At 37.4% G+C, this 17,675-nt stretch overlaps 1 protein-coding gene across 8 annotated transcripts in view; it reads left to right on the top strand.

Annotated features, from left to right (window-relative positions):
* PCNX1 (pecanex 1) overlaps window positions 1–17,675 on the top strand; it is a 171,922-nt gene that overhangs the window by 43,138 nt on the left and 111,109 nt on the right. For 7 of the 8 annotated variants that reach the window (XR_014296294.1, XR_014296295.1, XR_014296296.1 and 4 more), the window contains exons 3-6: window positions 2,238–2,343; window positions 6,444–6,489; window positions 7,643–7,732; window positions 14,276–15,979. Coding sequence is in view for 5 of the 8 variants with exons in the window: in XM_082647374.1 (XP_082503500.1) it covers window positions 2,238–2,343; window positions 6,444–6,489; window positions 7,643–7,732; window positions 14,276–15,979 (1,946 nt within the window). In the remaining 3 variants the exon portion in view is untranslated. The remainder of the gene's footprint in view (window positions 1–2,237; window positions 2,344–6,443; window positions 6,490–7,642; window positions 7,733–14,275; window positions 15,980–17,675) is intronic. The other variant, XM_082647372.1, reaches the window with a different exon arrangement.

The raw sequence follows: 17,675 nt of genomic DNA, 5'->3' as shown, positions 1-17,675 counted from the left end.
CGGGTAACAAGTTAGAGAGGTAATTTCCATTAGCTAACTGTAGCCAATGGCTTAGAGTTAGAAACCCAGTGAGCAAACAGGGACACGGTAGTTATGAGACCATTAATTTAAAAAACACACTAGAATTCAAACAGCTATAGTGAGAAGTACATAAATGAAAGGTGAACTTGTAAGCAGATTGTATTTTGCCTATATCTTTTGATTGCAGCTATTGGAATCCCCACCCAAACAGGCTTAAGGTAATTTATGGCTCACATTACCGAAAAGTCTATGTTTAAGGGATGTCTTCAGATGTGGCAATGTGCAGAATTTCAAGTAGCTTCATGACTCTGGTGCCCTTTACCAGGCTATGCTTTTCTTTTAGTTGGCTTCTTAGATAGGCTCTCCCCGTATGGTTGTAAAATGGCTACGGCAGCTCCAGGACTCATCTTCTCAGCATTAAGACAAGCAGATAGAGAGAAGTTTCTTCTCTCAACAGTAGAACATTTCTGGCCTGAGTTGGGTCATGTGCTTGTTCTAGAACTACTAGTTGCTGTGACCAAGAGATTGGGATATGCTGATTGACTTTGGCCAGTAGAGCTTACCCCTAAACTTGAGAGTGGGGTCAGCATTACCCACAGCCATATGAGAGATTGGGATGAGGTGATTCACCAGAAGAATTTGGAGTTGCTTTTTTTGTTGTTGTTAACCAGGAGGTTGAATTAGATGCTAGATGGTAAGATAGCTTATGTCCACAATAATGTCGAGCATATATACTAGAGCTTTTATCCTTGATAATAATAGCTAAAAAATTTATTGACTGACTTTGTATACCAGGTAGAATGAGTAAAAATCTTTGGGCAAAAATAGGATTATGATAACTTTTAGGCCTGAATTGTTCTAAAAGTTGTGTTCTTGAGGAACTTTGTTATAAAATTGTCTAGGGGACTTCCCTGGTGGTCCAGTGGTTAAGACTCCCCGCCTCCACCACAGGGGGTGCGGGTTCGATCCCTGGTCATGGAACTAAGATCCCGTATGCCGAGTGGCTCCCTCACTAAAAAGGAAATTTCTTGAACTGAATAAAAATGAAAATACAACATATCAACTTAAAAAAATTTTTTTTAATTGTCTAAGTTATTTGAAATTTGGTGTGATTTTTTTTTTTTTCCTTATTTTAGGATCCCGTTATCTTTAAGTTCTATATGTGGACTTCCTTAGTTCTTTGAACCTAGTACTTTTCTCTTTTGTCTTTCTAATGCCTGTTTTTACTACATAGCATCATTTCACTTTTTAAACTTGTGCCTTCTAACTCTACACATGCAAGTCTAAAATCTTAGGTTCCCAGCTCTGTGAAACAAGTTAGTATCCTAGTTAAATTCTGTTAACTTAAGAAATACAGATACAGATAGCTTGACCAGGATAATTGCTCTCATGCATGTTCGTCATTGTATCATGCAGCTCAATCAGACTGTGCTCTTGGAGAGATCGAGGAGTGTAAGATCTGATTACTTGGGACTTCCCTGGGGGTGCAGTGGCTAAGAATCCGCCTGCCATTTCAGGGGACACAGGTTCATGCCCTGGTCCAGGAAGATCCCACATGCCGTGGAGCAACTAAGCCCATGCACCACAACTACTGAGCCTGCGCTCTAGAACCCGCGAGCCACAACTACTGAGCTTACGTGCCACAACTACTGAATCCCGTGTGCCTAGAGCCCGTGCTCTGTAACAAGAGAAGCCACCGCAATGAGAAGCCTGCCTGCCACAACCAAGAGTAGCCCCTGTTCACCGCAACTAGAGAAAGCTCGTGTGCGGTGATGAAGACCCAACACAGCCAAAAATAAATAAATTTAAAAAATTAAAAATAAATAAATTGAAAAAAAAGATCTGATTACTTTCTGACCAATTTCTCTTTGCTGTTAGGAAACAAAAGGCAAATAATTTCTTTGCTAGAGTGGTTTTATGGCACATATCATAAAATATGTGCTATGTTTAGTATGGTACAATTGTAATCAAGGCCAGTTTCTAATATTGGATTGGATATAGACAGTTTGGGAGAGAGTTTTAAATGTTTTGGAGTAGTGACATGGTTATAAAATAGTTCAAATTTACCAGACTTATAAAAGAAGAATGATTTTTTTCAATTTGCTATATTAAATATCTGAACTTGTTAGTTTTACAGAAAAAAAGATAATAACTTAAAAAACAAACAAAAGGAAAACCATTGGTGTCAGAATAATGACAGTTATTCTCCTTTTCAGTGATCCTGGTGGGGGCATTGAAATGTCTGAGTTCATTCGAGAGGCCACACCCCCAGTTGGTTGCAGTTCAAGAAATTCTTATGCTGGCCTTGATCCAGGCCACCAGGTAGGAACCTGTGCTGTTGTATTTTGCTTTTTTCCCTCCTCCTGATGGTGGTCTCACGTGTTCTCTTGTCTGTAACAGTCAGTCAGTGTTTGGGTTTATCTTGCTGATTAATAATATTTTGATTGTTTACTGATTATCTTTTATTACCATTATTTTAAATAGAATTTTCACATTAATTAAGTACTTTGTTGATGAGCACATACCACATGCTAATTGCCCAGGGGCAGTTTTGATCGAGACAGTTGTGGTGAGTGCCCTTAGGAACTTTAGCTCCTAGTGTGTGCTTATTTACCTTCATGGTGTCTGTCTGTATTGGAGACATATAGGTTATCCCTTGTGCTTTTCGCAGTCTCTTTGGATAGAATGAAATGACTTAGTCCTTAAATATGGCTGCACATTTTATATTCTTAATTAAACCTGGCCTTTCTTCTTACTGACAAATATTAGCAACATCAGATTACCCTGGGGAATAAGCCTATACTTTTGCAACAAATTTTGAAGAGCCACACCTTTTTTTTTTCTTTTTCTTTTTCTGTTAGGACAGACAAAAGGACACAGCAATGGCCAGCCACCTTTGGTAACTCTACCCTTGGCATCATGTCCATTAGAACTTGCCCTACTTGTTTTAGGGAGGGTGTCCCATCTTGAATGTAATTATTGCATGTCTGTACCTAAACGCACAGCACATCTAATTTGGTTTTCCTTAAAATATTAACTCTTGAATAAAGAAGGGCAGGTGTCAGAAGCTATTGTGCTACTTAGATTTTGGTGTTTTAGTTTTATACTGTTTTATACCAAAAGGAATTATTGGCATAATTATTGTTATCCTTTAGGGAAGCTGAAGTGGGGAAGTAAAGTTGGGCTTTTTGTATATCGTTAGAGATATTACCAATATAGACACACCATGTTTCTCACACATGTTTTATTATATAGGTCTTATTACACATTATCATAGTTGTATATAAATGTCTTCTGTACTAGATAGTGAACTCCTTGAACACAGTAGCTCTGTCATAGTCATTGTGATCATTCTTTCCTTTCTGCCACTGCTACCCTTCTCCTTTCCATCTTCTACTCTCCATTCCCACCCCCGCCCCGTCCCTCTCTTCCCTTTTATCACTTATCTTCCTTAAAATATTTTAGTGCCTGATGGTATTTAAGGCATTTTGTTTGTCCGGGATGTGGAGTGGGTCTTAACTCTCAAAGAGTTTGCAGTTTCCTAGTAAATGTCTATAAGTAACTGAAGTTATAAATATATGTTACCAAGTAAGTGTAAGTACAAGATACAAAGTAATAGTTGCCATAGGAATGGTACAGAAAAGGGGCTATAGATTTCAGAGGAGAAAGTAATTGTTTCCAGCTAGAGAGAGGGGCAAGGCTTCATGGAGGAGGTGGGCCTTGCCTGATTGCTCTTTTAGTTGGAAGTAGTTTTTCTTCTCTGACATCCATAATCCTTCCTGGACTTTCCTTTGGCACTTATCAAAGAGAAGAAACACTGGACCGTCTTAGTTTGTGCAAACCTATTAAGTAAAAACTTTACCTCTAAGTGTATGAAGATATCATTTTTTTCTTAATTTTTTCCTTTTCTGAATGTGTTTATTTTTAGAAAGTTAGCAAATAACAAGAAGAAAATAAAAATCATCTGTAATGTCACAATCAAAAAAACTTTTTAAACAAAGAGGGATTTTAGTGTGCTGTTCTTTGGAACTTGATTCTCTTTACTGACTCTATCATGAATGTTAATATTATTAAGTGTTTTTCTGCAGTGACATTTTGGGGACTGTATTGCATTCTTTTATTTGTATGCACTGTGGTTTATATTTTCAATTCCTTATAGTTTCATGTGTGAACAGTCACAATTCCATTATATTTGGGGGGGGGGATAAATTTTAAATAATACAGAAAAGCGTGAAGAATAAAATATAACCATCCATTGTATCTGTTAAGATTGCTTTTGTCACCAAATAATAGAACTCAACTAATTAGGTGACTTAAAGAAATAGTTTTATGTTTGTCACCTAAGTTTGGAGCTGGTTTAATAGCATTTGTTCAGCAGCTCAATAATATTAGGGCTCTGGGTTGGAATTTCCCTAGTTCTTTTGGCTCTTCCTTAGAGTTGCAGGATGAGCACAGCAGCTTCAATTATGATCCTGTTGAAAAGTTAAGAAGCAGGTGACAGTGTGGGGCAGAGTTGTCCTTGCTCATCATCTTCTCAGACATGAAAAGGTCTTTCCTCAAAGCCCTCCAGCAGACTCTCCCATACATTCATTGAGCAGAACTAGAGCACACACCTAGGTCAGAGTCTGGGCCCTCTTCTCATAAGTCAGAAGATAACATGCCCAACATTTGAACAAAATGGGAAGCTTGTTAAGGAAAGAAAAAGAGAACACTTTGAGGTTGTGAGCAAATGACTACCGTACGCATATTCAAAAAACATTTTTTTTTAAGTTTAAATTCTTAGAAGGGTGGCATGAAATGGTGTTTTTTGTTTGCTTACTTGTTTTTAAACTTCTGTCTAGGAAGTTACATGTTTATTACTCTAGTAGATAAATAACATATGTTAGTTTTATAACTTGTTTAGCAGGTGTTATAAGAATGAAACTCTTGCAGTAAAATGCTTTTTGGCCTTTTTCTTTCTGTCTAGTTGCAGTGCCTTTTATGGCTAATTGAAAGCAGAAATTAGGAAAAATCAGGAGAATCAAACTTAATAAACAGTTCAAAAACTATTGCCAAGCTCTTTTTTTTTATTGGCTACATAAGAATTTATTAGCAGTTTTAACCTGTATGTGTATGCTTATTTTCACTTACTTTTTCACTGACATATAACTTCTATACAGCGTAGTATACACTTATTAAGTGTATGGCTCAGTAGATTTTTACATATGTGTACACCCATTTAATTGCCGTCCAGACAATTAGACAATTAGGCTCTGCCGTCCAGAGCCCTAATATTATTGAGCTGCTGAACAAATGCTATTAAACCAGCTCCAAACTTAGATGACAAACATAAAACTATTTCTTTAAGTCACCTAATTAGTTGAGTTCTATTATTTGGTGACAAAAGCAATCTTAACAGATACAATGGGTGGTTATGTTTTATTCTTATGCTTTTCTGTATTTATCTCCCCCAAATATAGACCAAGAAAGTCCCTCATGCCCCTTCAAAGTCAGTATTAACCTATATTTTGACCAGATTTCTCATTGTATACTTCAGTTGAATCAATGAAAGAAAAGATTTGGCAAAATATGAGTATTATATGACTGTTCTTGATTTTAGTGTAAGGTGTTAAATTTGCTTGCCTATTTTCTTCTTGAATCCCTTGAAAGCAGGTTATAAAAAGAGTTACTCAGACTTGTTGATTTAGTAACTGTCATGTTATATTTGGTTTCCTTAATGTGTTCATGGACTTTGTGGTGTTTCTATGATTTTTATGGTAGTATAATAATTGATGGTTATGAAATTTTAGGGACGTCTTATACCATCTTGAATATAAGCCCTAAAAGCTCCGCAGATTTTAGTGTTCTGTTTATAGAGTTTGTGCTAAAAATTCCTTTTTCTTAGATGGCTTAGTTTTTTTTATTCTTTAAAAATATGTTATAGCAGCCTACAAAGAAGTACTTACTTTCTGTCTGAAACTCAGGAAAGAACATATTGATTTACTAACAATTTGAAAGTAAAATTTGGGTTGCTCTTTGTTAGTATGTTATGTCCTCCAAACTTTCCCTTTATATGCCCTGATAAGTCTAAATTTATTTCAGGTAGACTTAACACCTAGTTTTGCTTTTGTTTATAACTTGCACATGTCATGATGCAATATCAAAATGACAGTGACCGTTTGGCACGATTGTTCGAGGTTGGAGACTCTTGCCCTGGGGGCTCCATCAGTCCTGAGTACGCAGAGGGATTCAGTGTCTCAGCAGATCTGTACTAGATGCGCAGCATGCGCCACAGCAGACAGGGAGTGCGGCTCTGATACATCATGGCCTTTTGGTGAAAGTGACTGATAACATGTTTTGATAATATAATTTCATGTGATAATCTTGCTAGTCTGTGCCGATGGCGTAGCTAGCATTTCGTTTACTTCATGTCATGTTTTCAGATTGGATCTGGTTCCTCTCGTCTTGGAACAGCAACAACTATTAAAGGTAGGTGTGATCTAACCCGAAAGTTACCTCTGACTTTCCATTTCTTTTTTTGTTTCTACTAAAGATAACTGTATCATATATTTACATGTAATGAAAAATCATTTTTGAAATTATTTTGTGGATAAAATTATGTATCTTTTTTTATGGTAAACTTTAAAAAAAATTTATTTAATGAATTTATTTTTGGCTGCATTGGCTCTTCATTGCTGTGTGTGAGCTTTCTCTAGTTGTGGCGAGTGGGGGCTACTCTGTGATGCGGTGCATGGGCTTCTCGTTGCGGTGGCTTCTCTTGTTGTGGAGCACGGGCTCTAGGCGTGTGGGCTTCAGTAGTTGTGGCTCATGGGCTCTAGAGCGCAGGCTCAGTAGTTGTGGTGCACGGGTTTAGTTGCTCCGCGGCATGTGGGATCTTCCCGGACCAGGGCTCGAACCTGTGCTCCCTGCAACGGCAAGCAGATTCTTAACCACTGCATCACCAGGGAAGCCCAAAATTATGTGTCTTATATTAAAGATTAATTGATTTAAATTGTGGTCTCCTTTCATCATCCAAATTTCATAAAAGTATTTGACCATTTGCATTACATTGTATGAATTATAAATTTTGATCTTTAAGAAACTTCTTTGCCTTGAGGGAAAATATTTTCATGGGTTTTGATGAGGTTCATAGAAAACTAATTTCATGTGAAACCTTTAAATTGGGCAGGAATAAGACACTAAAAAAAAGTTTCTTTTCTGTACGTCTTATATATCCCTTTTATTCAATACATCTATTTCAGATAAATTCATTATTATTTTTGCCCTATAATTTTATAACTCTCTAATTTTCCCTGGGAGGGAATTTTATGTTGTTTCAACTTGTTATTACATGATTTGCATTTCCTTTTTAAAACTTCTTTTGAAAGAAATAGTTGTATTAGCTAATATTATGAAGCTTTCCGTATTTGGTTTGTAGCACTATGAGAATAATTATGTGAGCTGACAGTCCACGATACTTCCTGTTAATTTAATGCATCTCCCAGCATTGTAACCCTTGATACAAAAACTGCTTCAGTTAATACGTATCTACTGTACTCCCTCACGTCCTTCCTTGTTATGCCACCCTGTACGGCCTTTACTTTTCATATAATGTCTTCATGGGTCTCTCTTCACTTTGTAGGAGATACAGACACCGCTAAGACTTCTGATGATATCAGTTTAAGTCTGGGCCAGAGCTCTAGTCTTTGTAAGGAAGGAAGTGAAGAACAGGGTAAGAACATTTTACTTCATGATGCCCTTATGTATTATGGTGACCAGGGTGAGTTTGTGGAATGTGCTGCTCATATTTTGGCAGAAATTTATAATAACTTAATATGGTATTTTTTAGAAACATTAAAATAAAATGATTTGCTAGCATAACAGTAACACAGTATTATAAGTACTTACAGCTTTCTGGAATTCAGCTACACATGTTCTGCCAAGTAAACAGGGAAACTTTATGAGCATGTGCCCCAGAATGAATGTCAGATGGGAGATAAGAATCTGCTATTCCTTTAATTGGTCAGAGCATCTTGCTTAGCTTAGTGATAACCTAGTATGTAAAACTGTTCTCTTCCATTCAGTATGACGTCTAAATGCCAACTACTGTATATGTTGCCCAACTGCAGAAATGACAGTGTGTTTTCACAGAGAAATAACTTGCTGTTGGACTTACTGAGAAACTGTCTGCTTCCAGCTTGGTGTCTTCCTGTAGCAGATTTTTAATCTTTAATAGAAATTTTGGTTTTAAGTGATTTTTTTTTTCTCCTTATACAACTCCATTATAAATGAATATTTTGGATTTTATAGAGTTCCTTTTTTTATAAGAACTGCCACATTTTCAAGTTTGGTTTTTAATTTTCAGACATAAAAGGATGGATATGTCATACCCATTTCAAGTGGAGATTATCCTAGGTTATATAATCAGTGAGCCAAAACTGGATTAGAAATCTGTCTCCCTGTTTCCAGCCTGTTGTTTTTATTAGCTTATGGGTGATGTTTGGTAGGCAGGCAAGGTGATAAATTTCCTGTACTGAATTATGAAACTTATTTCTGAAGTTACAAATAGATCACTGAATTGTGACATTTTCCCATGAATTTAATGTTTTTCCCAGGTTTAATTCTTGCAAGTATGTTTTGTTCCTGGTACTCAGCATTCTAGGTTTATCACTGTAGCTGCTTTTTTGGAATTACAGTACTTCGTCACTGTTTGCTTCTGTGGACCACCCCTCACAATCTACCCCTCTCCCCTTAAAAATACTTTTAAACATACTATATGGTATGGAAGCTATTTTCTTATAAAAAGGAAAGGCGAATTAATCTCTTTGAGAATTACAGCATTCCTTTCTATAATATGTAATCATTAGTGTCTCAGAAACTGGATAGTGATCTTAGAGGGGCTAGTGCCACTACCATTACGGGTCATAGGTCTCTTTATTTTCCTCTGGAAAGTACCTTGTGCAAGTACGTTGGGAGTTATATTCCTATAAATCTACCCTGGCAGATACATATTGACATAGATAATGGTGCTTGACAGTAACTGAGTGCATACCGTTGCCCTGTGGGGGGTCAGCACACTTCCTTTGTAAAGCTTTGTTGGCCACGTGGTCTCTCCTGCAGCCACTTAGCTCTGCCATTGTAGAGTGAAAGAGGCCGTAAACAACGTATACATGGGTGGGAATGTCTGTGTTACACTAAAACTTTACTTACAAACAGGCAGAGGGCCTCTTTAGCTCTACAGGCCTTAGTTTATCAAACCCTGGTTTAGGTCGTTTTCTAAGCACTTTATATGCATTCACCCAGTTAATCTTCACGACAAGCATTTGAAGTTAATACGGTTATTATTTTCACTTTACAGATGAGTGTATCATAGCTTAGAGCAAAGTTATAAGAAACTTGCCCAAAGTCACCCATCTGCAAAGTGGCAGTTCTGTAGTTCAAACCGAGTTCTAAATCCTAATTTTAATCACTATGCAATACTACTTTTACATAGTTTTATAACTTGCTTTCATCATGTAACATTTTCACACGTATTTCACATTTAACAATTATTATTGAGTACTCATATGTGCCTGGTACCAGTCTAAGTACTAGAAATAACGGGTGAACAGACAAAAATTTCTACCCTTATGGCTTCCATACTACTAGTACGGAAACATACTATTATAAAGCAAATATAGATGTAGTAATAGAGACAGAGGGGGCGTGCTGGGGGCCCTGGCCATCGTAAGTTTAAATAGAACGGTTGAGGGAAAACCTGGCTAAGCACAAAGACCTGAAGGAGGTGAAGGAGCGAGCTGTCGGGGTATTTGGGAGGAAGGCGGCCTCCGTGCAGAGGTAGCAGCACAGGCAAAAGTCCTAAAGCAGGAACATGCCTGTCAGGTTTGAGAAATAGTGGGGCTGGTACAGAGTAAGTGAGGCCAAATTACAGTCTTATAAAAGCCATTTTAAAGATTTTGCTTTTAATTTCCAGTGAGATGATGAACTGCTGTCTAGGGTTTTGAGCAGAGAAGTGTCATCATCTGTGTTACATTTTAACAGTTGTTCCGGCTCCTGTGTTGAGAGTATATTAAAAGGGGCAAAGGCTGTTGCAGGGAGCTCAGTTAGCAGATTATTGCAATAATCGGGGCACAGATCAGGGTAGTGAGAAGTGGTCTGACTGTGTGTGGCAGATGCTAATGAGAGATATGTGGATGGATTTGGAAATACCATGTGAGAGAAATAGCAGTCATAGATGACTCTAAGATTTTGGGGTTAAATAATGGGGAGGATGGAGTCTCCATTAACTGAAAGGGGGAAGACTGAGAAGGAGCAGATTTAGGAGTGGGGAGAGCATGGTGGAGGGCAAGAGAGGGAGTTCAGTTTGGGCATATCAGGTATGAGTTGCCGTTAGACTTCTAAGCAGCAGTAATTGGTAGATAATTAGATAGGTCTGGATTTCGGGTAAGAAACCTGGGTTGAGGTTTTAAATTTAAGAGTTTTCACTGTATAAATATTAAAAATTCAGTTATGTCAAATGTGGGGTTGGGTTAACATGAAATTCATGAACTAACAGGCAAAGCCTCTACGGTTAGCTGGCCTGGAGTTGAGGCAGCCTGGCTCCCTGAGCCAAATCCCTGTAGATCTTGGCTACGGTTAGGCACCACCTAGTGGCTGTCGTTCATTCTGGCTTAAATATCAGCGGGGGTTCTTCTGGCTCTCTGACTGGTTTGGATTTACAGGACAGTGACCTTTAGTTAGTTGTTAGTTAGCAGTTAGTTGACTAGTTGGCACTCATTTTATCAACATGATTCAGGATGATTGGGAGAAAACTGAGGTTGTGGGGATGTGTCCTCTACGTTTTCTAAGAAGGGGTTATCTACAGTTTCCCTCCCCAGCCTCACTCATGTCTTCCCTACCCAAGATCAGAACTCTAGTCCATCCCTGTATAGTACCGGGGCTGGGTAGAAGATGCAGGAACTAGTTACACGTATTTCTGAACTTCAGTTATTATGGGGCCAGAAAATTGGATAAGACCTACAAAAGAGAAAGTATAGATAGAAGAATGAAGAGTTCCGGCTGTTGAGCTCTGAGCCACTGCAGTCTAATAAATCCAGGAGACTGAATTGGAACAACTGGTGAGGTAGAGGTGTGTATCCCCACATTTCAAGGAGAGTACAGTGATCACCTTTGTCAAATGTTGCTGATAGGCCAAGTTATATGAGACTGAGACTTGACCATTGGACTGAGCGTAGAGGTTGTTGGTGACATTGATAAGCTTCTTAATGGGGTGGGACTAGAATACGTGGCAGAGGAGATGAATTGAAAACAGTGAATATAGACTGCTTTTTGGTGAATTTTTGTAAAGGAGATCAGAGGTAGAAGGTGATAGCTTGCAGGGGAAGTGAGGACAAAGGAGGAGATTTGGAATTTCTAAGAATGTAAGAGAAATAACGGCTTGTTTTTTATAATTGATGGGGATGATCTAGAAGAGAGGAGGAAGATAATGATTTTTGTTTATAAAAGTAGTATGTTCTAGAAAATACAGTTAAGTATGAGGAAGAAGATAATTTACACTTCTGCCATCGAGATAACTGTTGTTAATATTTTTTCGTGTCACTTTTTTCCTTATTTTTTATTGTGATATAGTTTACATACCATAAAATTCACCCTGCTAAGTATACAATTCAGTGGTTTTTAGTATATTCACATATTTGGGTACCCATGACCACTATCCAAATCCAGAACATTTGCATCACACCCAAAAGAAACCCATAACCATTATACTCCCCATTTCCTCCTTCAGCCAGCCCCTGGCAACCACTAATCTACTTTCTGCTGCTATGCATTTGCCTATTTTGGACATTTCATATAAATGGAATTTTGTAATATGCGGCTTTTTGTGTCTGGCTTCTTTCACTTTGCATGCTATAGCACGTGTCAGGACTTAATTCCTTTTTATGGCTAAATATGGTATATTACTTTTAACATTCCTACAAACATACGTACATATACCCTCAGTATTCTCTTTAACTCTTACAGACTGGAGTCATATTTTTTATATAGTGCCATCTTTTTCACTCTGAGTATTTTCTCATATTACATAATCTTTGAAAACATTTGTAGTGCCTGCATGGTGTTATTACTAGACAATGTAATTTATTCAACCTCATAGGATTATTGGACATTTTTATAGTTCTGTGTTTTAAGGAGTTTCATAACAACCTGAGACGAACCACCTTTTTCTAAAACCTTATTCACATATATGATTTTTATCCTTTAGTAAAAATTTCTAGAAATAGTTAGTGATCAAAGGGTAAGTATATTTTTGAAGGCTTTTGGCAACGTCGCTAAATTGCTTTGCAGAAGGTTGGTTGCGCTAGTTTGCACCACCATGAGCAGTATGTGAGATGCTTTTCTTATCCTGAACACTACTGGTAGCTGTCACTGGAAAAAAGTTTAATTAGATGAAAAATAGTATCTCTCTGGGTTGATTTGAGGCTGTCTTTGACGGTATTGCTACCAGTAAGAAAAATGTCTAAGAAGACATGTTTACTTGGAAGTTTCCTAAAACCACCTAAAGTTCTTCCTGACAAAGTCAAACTTATTATGGTATATTTATTTAGCAACACTGAAAAGAACACATGTATTAAAGCAAGTTTGGCTGCATCTTTTAAAATGAAAAATTTAAATTTCTGCTTTATTAATGTCTTGGAAAGGAGTTGGTTTTGATCATTAGTATTTTTTAAAAAGTCTTTTGTTGTATTTTAGAATTAGTGATTTTCAACTACTTACTCAGTTAAGTTTTTGTTTTATGAAATTCATATCCTTGAAATGTGACTATTACACCATCCCATAATTGCTTATTAGGGATATAGAGAGTTTTTAGAAATAACATTATAAATTAATACTACAGAAAAGTAAATACAGTACTAATTTTTAAATTCGGGTTTTTAGAGAATATAAGAACCCAAGTACAGTGGCACAGTTTTGGACAAATGAAAAGAACATTGGTTTCACTTATCTTGAAGACTTTAAAACATAAGATAAAACCTAATATGTCATTTATAAATCACAATTTATATGGTACATTCTAGAGGCTACCTCTAAGTTTTTAATTACTTAGATCTAATCTACATTTAGATTTTTTAAAGTACATAAGTATTTTTAGTAGTTCATTTTTATTTTATATTAGTCTTAAGGGAAAATGTATGCTTTTATTATTTAAGGTAACTCTACTGGGAAGAGTCTAACTTATTATAGAATCTGTTATTGTATTTTTCCTATCTAGTTATGATAAATAAGACAATATTTCATTTTATTGAGCTAACAGGAGATTCAACCATCCTTATCTGTCAAAAGGTATATAGAAAATCAGCTATTGTACACTTCGGTTGTCAAGCTATATTTCAAGATAAATTACTATGTAGGTAGGTGGGTAGATGGGTTTATTTATATTTATATCTATATTTATATCTATAGTATATATGATAACTCAAGTCACTAATCACTGCCCTAAATGGAGAACTGAAGGAATAGTCTTACAGATATAGGAGGGGATATATATTTTTTTCATGAAGCATTTTGTAATTGTTGCATCCGTGGTGAAAGATAAAATGTAGTATTTTGCCCTGTAATTGTTGTTTTAATTTTTTTCAACCCCTGTGAACAGTAACATATCTTATATCATTATATCATATCTTGTCTGTGCATTGGTCAGCCTCTTGATTTTTTTGTTTGTTTCTGATTACTCTAGGTTTTTGTGGATTTGTAAAGCAATTATATTAGTTTTCTTTAAAGATTTTTAATTTTGCAAGGCAAAATAATGATAGCTACCATACATTGTGCTAAGCAACGTTATGTTATTAACTCAATATTAAGTTATTCCATGGTACTGAGATTGATATCACATTTTACAGATGAGGAAACAGAGGCTTAGAAAGGTAACCCAAGGTTACCTAGTTAGTAAGTTAGGGACAGAACTCGCACAGAAATCCAGGTTCATTTTAAGTATAATCCTTCGTTGCTTCTTATTTTATTGTTAATAATCTATAGAACTTTTTCTGAAGCCAGTTGAAGATTTGGAAATTGAGTTCATTCCGTTAGTAGAATGCTTTCTTTGTACCGCAGTGAAATAAAACCAGCCCTTCGGAATAACTGGTCAACTGTTATTCAGTAAGCTACTTGAGAAATTGTTTATACTTTTATGGTACACTGTGAATTCTTTCCATTGTTGAAGAGTAGAAAAACAGATTGTAGATTTGTGTTAACATTTCCAAATATATGTTTGAAACAGATTTGGCAACTGATCGGAAGCTCTTCCGTTTGGTCTCCAATGATTCCTTCATCTCCATTCAGCCGTCCTTATCCTCATGTGGACAGGACTTACCAAGAGACTTCAGTGACAAAGTGAGCCTGCCAAGTCACAGCCACCACCACCACATCGAGCAGTCTCTATCCAGTGCCTGTGACACAGAAGTAGCATCTCTTGTCCCTTTACATTCACACTCTTACAGGAAAGATCACCGGCCGCGAGGTGTACCACGGACTTCTAGCTCTGCTGTGGCTTTTCCAGACACTTCACTGAATGACTTCCCTCTGTATCAGCAAAGACGTGGGTTAGATCCTGTTAGTGAGTTAGAATCTTCCAAGCCTCATTCTGGATCCAAAGAATCCTTGGTGGAAAATTCTTGTTTATCTGGGGAATTTCAGCTTGTCGGTGAGCTGAAAAACAATAATTCTCAGCCACCTACCAAAAGTGGGAAGAGCAAACCCTTGAAAGCAGACAAAAGCATGGACAGCTTGCGGAGTCTGAGCACGCGCAGTAGTGGCTCAACAGAGAGCTACTGCAGTGGTACGGACCGGGACACTCACAGCACCGTCAGCAGCTACAAAAGCGAGCAGACCAGCTCCACTCACATAGAGAGCATCTTGTCAGAGCACGAGGAGTCTCCCCAAGTGGGAAAGAACACTGGTCAGAAGAAAGAGTGCTGCGCTGAGCCAGAGGACAAGAGTAGCTGTGCGAGTGACAAAAGGACTAGCAGTGAAAAAACTGCCTTGGAAGTGAGTACGAATAGTGGGGTTCAAGAAGCCAAGCATTCTAATAGCTCTGATGATATGCACAATCAGAAAGGTCTCAGCACCTCTGCATCTGAAGAAGCCAATAAAAACCCCCATGCAAATGAATTCACTTCACAGGGGGACACACCACTTGGGAAAACTGCTGAAAACAAAGAGGAGGAGAGTGATAAGCCAGCTGTTTCAGTGGATTCAAAAGTTGGTAAAGATGTTGGTGGAAAGCAAAAGGAAGGGGATGTACGACCTAAATCCTCTAGCTTAATCCACCGGACAGCCTCTGGCCATAAGTCAGGCAGGAGACGGACAGGAAAAAAACGGGCTAGCAGTTTTGATTCAAGTCGGCATAGGGACTATGTGTCCTTTCGAGGTATTTCTGCTACCAAGCCACATAGTGCTATATTCTGTCACGATGAGGACTCCAGTGACCAAAGTGACTTGAGCCGAGCGTCAAGCGTTCAGTCTGCTCACCAGTTCGGCAGTGACAGCTCTTCTAGCCCCACTTCTCATTCATGTCAGTCTCCCGAGGGCAGATACAGCGCCCTAAAGACCAAACACCCTAAGGAGAGGGGCACCGACCCTGAGCACGCACACAAAGCCCATCTGGGCCCCGAAGGAACTGGCAAAAAGCGGACAGCGCGGCGGACTTCCAGCACAAATAGTGCCAAGACTCGGGCCCGAGTGTTGAGCCTGGACAGCGGCACAGTAGCGTGTTTGAATGACTCCACTAGGCTCATGGCACCCGAAAGCATAGAACCCTTAACCACTTCAAAATCAGATCTCGAGGCCAAAGAGGGAGAGGTGCTAGATGAGCTGTCTTTATTGGGACGGGCTTCCCAGTTAGAGACAGTCACTCGATCTAGGAACAGCTTGCCAAGCCAGGTTGCGTTTCCTGAAGGCGAAGAGCAAGACGCAGTCAGTGGAGGTAAGCAAATTGCAGGAAGAGATTTATCCAGGAGTCACTGTCATTTTTGGTGCTATTGATTGGAGTACCAATTTAGAGTGTATTTTGTGTTAATAGCCCCTCTTCCACTATGTTGTTAAAATAAACTTTCTTTCCATGAAGAAGGAGATGGTTATCTTAGAAAAGGTTTTGGTGTGAACACCAAGAAAATGTTTTTTCGTTGTATCATTTGAGTATGTCAGTTTGTTCTTGAGGGCATTCACCTTTTCTAAGCCATTTGCCACCTGTTAATGTTTTACCAGGAGTAACAAAGAATTGGTCCCCTTCCTCCTTTGTACAGCCATAGCAACAACAAAATGTAGAATTTTATTAGGGCGCCAAACCATTTTTAGTTCTCTCTTATACAATGTGTGCTACTGAACTTTCAGAATCAGGTCGCTCAACCTGTTATATAAGATTTGTCCAAATATTACTTTAGCTCTGACTGTGTACTTTGAAAACTTGTGGCTCTTTTTTTGTCTGTCTCTTTGGTTTTATTTCTTGCTTACTCAAGTTTTAGGCATTAAAAACATTTTATTTTTTTTCTGTAACTTCACATCAAATTTATTAATCAGCGTTTATAGTTTATATTGACATTTATTGTCCATTAGTGGATATATGGTGCTCCCTATGATAACAGTGATGCTGTTTTGATTAAAGTAATAGCTTATTTATTTCAGGTTTATGAGGAATTGTGCAAAATTTGATAGGTGATTTTATATTGTCAGTGTGTATTGGCCATTTTGTTTTTTCAGAGTTGTTTCTTGGTATTTCCTTCTGCCCAGAACAGTTTGCTTACTGTTTGGTTATTATGGAGTCTCATTCTTGACTAGAATCAGAAGAGTGAAGTCCTGTGTTGCTAGCTAGCACGTGGCTTTTTTATCCTCCACCTCATATCCTTTAATAAAGCTTATATCTTTAGTTTTAAAGTTTATAGTCTGTTGGTGTAGTAATGTTCAGTCTTTTAGGAAAAGTTAAGCTGAGTTTTTTGTTTGCACAAACATTCTGAAACAAGGAACAAGCTTTTTCTCTCAAAGAATTCTAATTTCACCCACAGTGTTTTAAAAGTCCATAATGTGGTAAACATTCTCTTCTTTTGGTATAGTTTCTAACAAAGATTAATTTCTAATGGGAATGTAAAAAAATGATCTTTAGTACCTAAGGAAGAAACTAGTCTGTCAGACCTAAATATTGAGAACTAATTATATCTGAAGTTATAATCATTTGGTGACAATATAATAATTAAATTCCCTCAAGTCTTTGATATGGGTATCATTCTGTTTTTTATAAAAGGTCTGAAATGCTTTTAGTGATTTCTCACACAAATCATATCAGATATGTTCACAATATGCAAGAAACCATTGGGTTTTAAATTATAGCTTAATTTTTATTAAAGTTGTCATTAAAATAAATTTTAAGAGTGAATATGCAATGATAGAAAAATATTGCTGTTCTAAATATTGTTGAAATGTAAATACTAAAATATATGTAAGAGCTATAGTAAATCTTATGTCTTTGTCTTTAAAATGCCATTTCCTCTTCACAGGGACGTGGGGCGTTCTGTTTTTTAGGAAAAGTTATATGAAGGTCTTATTTGCTTCTCAGTGCTGATCTTTGACTAAGATGAGCCCTCATTTTTCGAGATTCCAGCTTTTGTTTGTGTTCTTATTTTTTTTTA

The sequence above is a fragment of the Grampus griseus genome (assembly GCF_964374135.1).
Source record: "Grampus griseus genome assembly, chromosome: 2".
NCBI classification, from domain to species: Eukaryota; Metazoa; Chordata; class Mammalia; order Artiodactyla; family Delphinidae; genus Grampus; species Grampus griseus.
Note: the sequence above shows the minus strand (reverse complement) of the source record. Positions and strands in the feature narration are given on the sequence as shown.